At 45.3% G+C, this 6,117-nt stretch overlaps 1 protein-coding gene across 1 annotated transcript in view; it reads right to left on the bottom strand.

Annotated features, from left to right (window-relative positions):
• Window positions 1-1,909: 1,909 nt before the first annotated feature.
• Window positions 1,910-6,117, bottom strand: part of LOC115369211 (poly [ADP-ribose] polymerase tankyrase-1-like) — a 140,480-nt gene continuing 136,272 nt past the window's right edge. The window contains exons 25-27 of the mRNA XM_030065775.1: window positions 5,442-5,628; window positions 4,002-4,158; window positions 1,910-2,640 (exon numbers count right to left, since the gene is read on the bottom strand). Coding sequence (XP_029921635.1) covers window positions 2,554-2,640; window positions 4,002-4,158; window positions 5,442-5,628 — 431 coding nt within the window. The 3' untranslated portion in view covers window positions 1,910-2,553. The remainder of the gene's footprint in view (window positions 2,641-4,001; window positions 4,159-5,441; window positions 5,629-6,117) is intronic.

Below are 6,117 nucleotides of genomic sequence, written 5' to 3'. Positions count from 1 at the left end.
CCCTGTCTCCATACCTGTCACTCTCTTGTCGTGCCTCTGATAGGTTTTAAGGTGAAGGGCAGGGATCCCCAACACCTTACTTATTTTTTTTAGGGCAGCATACCCCAGACCCAACTCGTGGGCCAAGAGGACCATCCTCACATTGACGTCAAACGCCACATCACTACGGGATTCATCTTGAAGTCGCGGCGACGTGTAAACACTCCTCCTGTACTTGTCTGTGTGACACAGACGGCACTCCAGCAACAGGCTGCTGCAAAACCCCTGATTTTTCTCATCTATAATTATGGTCAGCCCTGACCCAGCACAATTTGGACAAACTAAATCATTTATTAGCTCGTTCAGTCGGGCGACATGGACAAGCAGCCACTGCTGTGTGGCATGCGTGTCGGTATTCACAAGATCCAACTCCCCCCGGTTTCCCATCGACAGCTTACGTGAAGAAGCGCTTCCCGAATATTTTTCACGGGGTAATTCATCTGCTTTCTTCCTTTTGCATTCCCTGGCTTTTAACAGTTGTTGTCTCCTCTTTACTGATTTTCCCGACATTGCGTTCATTCATTGAAAACAAATCCCGCGAAAAGGATATGTCAAACACACCGCGCGAAGCGTCTGAACGAATCATGATACCAGAAACCAACACAGACCAATGAGATTACGCTCCTAGCTTTAAATGCCCCTTTGGATGTTCATGATTGGCTGCTGGTAGAAAGGAAATGCCCTTGTTTGGATAGTGTTGTGTGCATTGTGTGGGAGACGGAGAGCGGAGACTCCGCTTCAGTGAGAGAGCAGCTGACTGGAACTCTGCCCGGCGCGGAGTAAATCTAATGCCGCTAGCAGGCAAAACGTGATGAAATAAACACATAAATTTATAATTTGGACATTTTCTTTATGGTAGTTTGAAAGATTACATGTTCATGGAGTGAAAGAGCCCAAAATCTCAAAATTGACCACTGCATGAAAAATCGATGATTTTACCTGCCGTGTCTCGCCTTAAAATACAACACGACACAGTTTTGTACCTCACCTTTGTCTTTTTTTTCCCTGTATTTTTTTGTTCAGAATCACTTTAAACGATGTCATGATCCGTCTCGTAGGGGATCGTCGCTGCTCAAGTCGTAACATTCTTGAAATACCGATTTTTCTTTCTTTTTTTTTATGTTGCTATTTGCTTTATTTTTTACCGATTTTTCAAAATAAAAGGTCTACGGGAGAAAATAAATTCACCTCTTCTGGAAAGTGGACACTGGGAAAGCGGGCGTCGACGTTCCGGCTCTAAAACTGACCGCAGAACGCCGACCAATCAGAGTCGAGCGTTCAGCAAAGCCGTGCAACATGTAACCACGAAGTAAACGAGGAGGAAAAAGTGTCAGGTGTGCTCGTGTGTAACAGTCTGGTAATCCTCAGCACTCAGATTGGTTTAATCTGAGCTGAGAGGTCAGGCTCTCCGGTGCGAACCGGAGCTTAGAAATGATGATAAACTGGATTTTACTGGTTCAATCCAGTTTGGATTCGACTGGTTTTGTCTCGTACGGCTCTGTTTTGTATTTTTCTCTAGTTATGAAGTTTGTCCACCGGGAGTCTTTTGCCCATGTGTGCACCTTTTAAACACACGGCGGACGCACTCAACAACTTTTTTGTTTGTCTTTTTTTTCTTCCTTATTAGTGTCTCTTTTCTTTTCATAGGAAAAGAAAAGAAAAAGGCAAATAAAGTGGTTTTGGAGCGCGTCCGCCTTCTAAAGCACAACTTAAACTGAAACCCAAATCTGTGTGAAGCCTGACCTCTGGTGGTGAAATGTGGGGCGTCAGGTCCGTGGTGGCAGGTGATGTCATCGCCCAGAAAGAACAACAGGAAGTGACATCACCTGCCAGCAAAGGCCTGACATCCCACTTCTCACCACTAGAGGTCAGGCTGCACACACACATTTGGGTTTTAGTTGCTCCTTAACATGTTTGGATCTCCTGGACCAGTCAGTTTATTTCAGACTGTTTTTTTTTTTCCTGCAGCGTGGACGCCCTTCCTTTGATGAAGACGAAGGAGAAACTGTCCTGGATTTCTCCGCTCCAGCTGTAACTGTATTAATTGCACCTGCCAGCTGTATCCATTATTATTATTTTTTTAATTTTGTGTTATGGTCTGTGACCTGTGCTCATGTTTTTCAACGTCACTGCAGATTTAAAAAGGAGCTGGTTGGATGGATGAAATAATCGACTGACTTGCATTTCCGCTGCAAATCAAGCCCGGTTAATTAAAGAATGGGATCGAGGAGCCTGTCCAGGTGCGCTGGTGTGTGTGTGTGTCGTGTCCCCTAAACTCAGACTGCCTCCTCCTCGTTCCTCCTTGCAGAAAACGCTCTCAAGCTCGGCCGTCCAAGAGGGTCTCTCCACTCCTGCCCGGACGACTTTCACTCTTTAGGCCTCGAGTCCGGTTCCTTTTGGATCGGAGGTGTGAAACAAGTTCTGGTCCACCTGTGGTCCACCTGCAGGCGGCTCCTCGTCCCAAAGGAGAGAGTCCGGCTGTCCCGCCTGCTGTGCTCCTGAGCGGCTTTTTTTTTAAGACTTCTGCTCGGCGGCGGCGGCGGGCGCGGCCAGACTCTCCGGCTTCACGATCTGGTAGGTGATCAGGTACTCGGGGTAGGCCTGCCGATGACAGAGAGCACGTCAAAAATCAAAAGCACAAGGTTACAGGTGCACTGGTACTTTCACACCAACATGTTACAAACTGGTCAGAAATGTTTAAAATTTATTTAAAAAAAAAAAAATGGGGTCGAGGAGGAGAAGAAATGCATTTTTAAGAGTATTTTATGAAAGAAATACAGATAAACCTGCAGTATTCAACACAGGATTCATTTGAAATGGCAAGAGCATCAGAGGTGTGTGTGTGAGAGCTGGAAATCACTATTATTATTACTATTACTATTGATTTATTACCACAACAACAATAACAACAACAATATAATACTAATAATGAACTCTATCATATTAATGATATACAATGACCTAATAGAATATCTTTTCAAGATTAATCACCATTGCTGCCTCTAAACAAAATCAAAATCAAGACAACCTTAAATTTTTTTTTTTTTTCAATTTTTTCAGTTGAATGCGTTGAAGGTGATACAGGTGGCAGGGGCTGACTGACTCAGCTGGCTGTGTGTGTGTGTGTGTGTGTGTGTGAAACCTCACACTTGTCCCAGCTCATTTGCATAAAGGAGACGCCACAGTAGAGACAGTAGAGACACAGTAAAGGTGGATTGGCCAACATTTAATCCGGCTCTGCTGAAACTGTGGCAGTTACATTCAGGGTCTTCCCTCATCGGGCGCGGTGCCACTTTTGGCCAGCAGGTGTCGCCGTCACACCTTATGTTGGACATGGCTCTTGCCCCAGTGAAACTTGATGGAGTTGATCATTTTTGTGATTTGTCAGTGTGGCCTGTGCTCTCTGCGTGGAGCCGCAGGAAGACAAACAGACGAACACTAAAACCCCAAAACAGAAGATTTAGAAATGAAATCTCTCTGCGTTTTTGTAAACTTTGCCCGTCTCCCTGCTGCTGCTTGGTTCTTGTACATAAGTGCAAAACAAAATCCAAAAAGTCCAATCTACACTCTACACTCCCCCGCACTATTTACACTATTTATTTATGTTTTGTATTTGTTTCTTTTGTCACAGGGACTGTGAGCATTAATCAGCGTTTCTGTAAATGCAGCCGACACACATGCGAGCGGCACTGTTTGTCTTTAAACTGGTCAGACTGGCCTGGGATCCCTGAGATGGTGTGCATCAACAGGAGGTCCACCCCTTGTTCCGCTAGAGCTTCTCTGATTGGCTGGAAGGGCGAGGACAACACTATTTAAATGTATGTATGTAAATATGCTTTTGGAGATAAATTCAAATAAAACTTAATGAGGGAATCTTAATGGTTTCAGTCCAACATCAAACCCAAAAACCCAATTGTTTGTCCAAGCACGCAACGTGTGTGTGTGTGTGTGTGTGCACCGACCTGCTCCCCTCGGTAGATGACGTACTCGGCGTACGCCAGGCCGTTGACACTCGGCCGTCCGATGACAGAGTGGTGGCCCGGGGGGGCGTGGGCCATCTTCATGGCACTGAACTGGAGGAAGGACTTCCCCAGTGTCACCCTGCAGAACAGCATCTGCCTGAAACACACACACACACGAGCGCACAGTGTTATTCTGAGAGATCACCTTGATCCGATGATGAAGCATTTCTATCCTGATGGGAGGCGAAGTTTCGAAAAGTAGCGTGGCCGGACAAGACTCGCCCCTACTCTGCCTCTGATTGGCTGACCCGAACCCTAACCTTAATTAACCTTGCCAAGGAACCTAACCAACCAATCAGGCGCCGCTTCTTTTATCAATATTAATGCGACCACAAAATTTTGGAAAAGTGGCTGATGGAGAAGTCTCTTCCAGGATGGATGAAAATAAATAAATGATCAAGACTGTATCGACAGACGGACGCCAAGTATCGATTCTGTATCGCCAAGAATCGATGCAACATTCATGACGGGTTTTTCTGACAGAGCTGGTCAGTCCGTCGCATTTTGGTGCAATAAAAATGATTGAAGGGAGGTGAACGGAATGAAAACTTTATCTTATTAGATAAAACAGATGCTGACAAAGTTTTCCCCTGGAGACGTACTTTGCAGGTGAGAGAAGGTAATAAATCACAATACAGGCTATTAAAATACTCTGCATATGCAAAATGTTTAAAATCGCAACACTAATGTGTTGTGATGTCAGAGTTGTGATAATATCTTTTACCGACAGCTGCTGGGGATTCACTTTTCCACGCCGTTTGCTTCTCACCTGCAGCTCGAGCCGCACATCTGTGTCACATGACCTGACTAAGACGATTTATGCCGGACTGTTCCTTTAATCCAGATTCAGATCCAGATTCAGATTGCTTTATTTATCCCCGAAGGGCAATTCAGTGTCTACAGTCCCGACTTTACATAAACAAAACAAGCAAACAACACATTCTTCCTACACGCAGTAACAGAGGAGGCAATAAATGACCAGCGGGGAGATGAAAGTACAAACCCGACTTAAGGAACACAAAGAAAGAAAGAAGCAGCTGTTTAAAGTGCAAAGTGCTTAAGAGAGTACATAAAAAATACAAGACCGACTAAAAGAAATAGAAGCAGCTGTATAAAGTGCCAGTGCTAAAGCTTGCACACCACAGCAAAGAGCAATGAAAATTAATCAAATTAATCAAAAATGGGGATAACATAGAGTAACACTGTAATATATGATGCTGTGTGTGTTGTAATTGTTGCTGGTTTTATGCTTATTACAAAACTGACTCTAATCTTACTCAGGTGTTGTATTTTCTTTACTTTTGTTTGTTTCGCTGCCATTGGGAACCACCAAAGCTTCACCTGATAAAACTCAAATCCAATCAGAGTGTTGAATCTCACCTGTGGCAGATGTAGCAGGAGCGGTCTTTGTGGGTGGGACATCCCGTGCCCCCTCCGATCCCGTAGACGTACTGGTTGCTTTTGGACGAGTTCTCGGCAAAATAGATGCCGGCCCCAAACATCCCGCCGATGTAGGCGTGGCGCTCGTCGAAGCCCTTGTGGATGATGGCGTTGATGAAGGGGGAGCCTGGACGGAGGACAATTCAAGTCACCCTTATGAAAAAATTTAAAAAATGTAGTGTACTGTTTGTGGTGTGTCTACATGCAGCATCACTTCATATTGCTGTGCTGGCCCCTTTTTTTTTCGCACCAGCAGCTCTCTTCCTCCAGACACTGAGTCACGTATAAATAAAACATAAAAGTTGCAGACAGTGTCAAGACGTTCAGCTGCTGTTTGACTAAAACGTTTCAGAGAAATACCCAGCGATCCAAGTGACTTCCAGTGAACCAGATGCACCGCTTTCAGCATCTCAGCGCCAGCCGACCTCCTGGGATTCTCCTCACTACAATATTTAGAGTCTGAAAGAGCGGCGCGATAAACAAAATGGATCCGGCGAGCTGCGGTCTTGAGGGTGAAAACGCTTTGTCGGCGCGATAAGAACGGCATGAAAGGGCTCGTGTAAGCGAACAGTCGGGGCCGCCGGTTAGAGAATAAGAGCCCGGCGCGACGGCGAAG

Source organism: Myripristis murdjan, chromosome 12 (assembly GCF_902150065.1).
Source record: "Myripristis murdjan chromosome 12, fMyrMur1.1, whole genome shotgun sequence".
NCBI classification, from domain to species: domain Eukaryota; kingdom Metazoa; phylum Chordata; class Actinopteri; order Holocentriformes; family Holocentridae; genus Myripristis; species Myripristis murdjan.
Note: the sequence above shows the minus strand (reverse complement) of the source record. Positions and strands in the feature narration are given on the sequence as shown.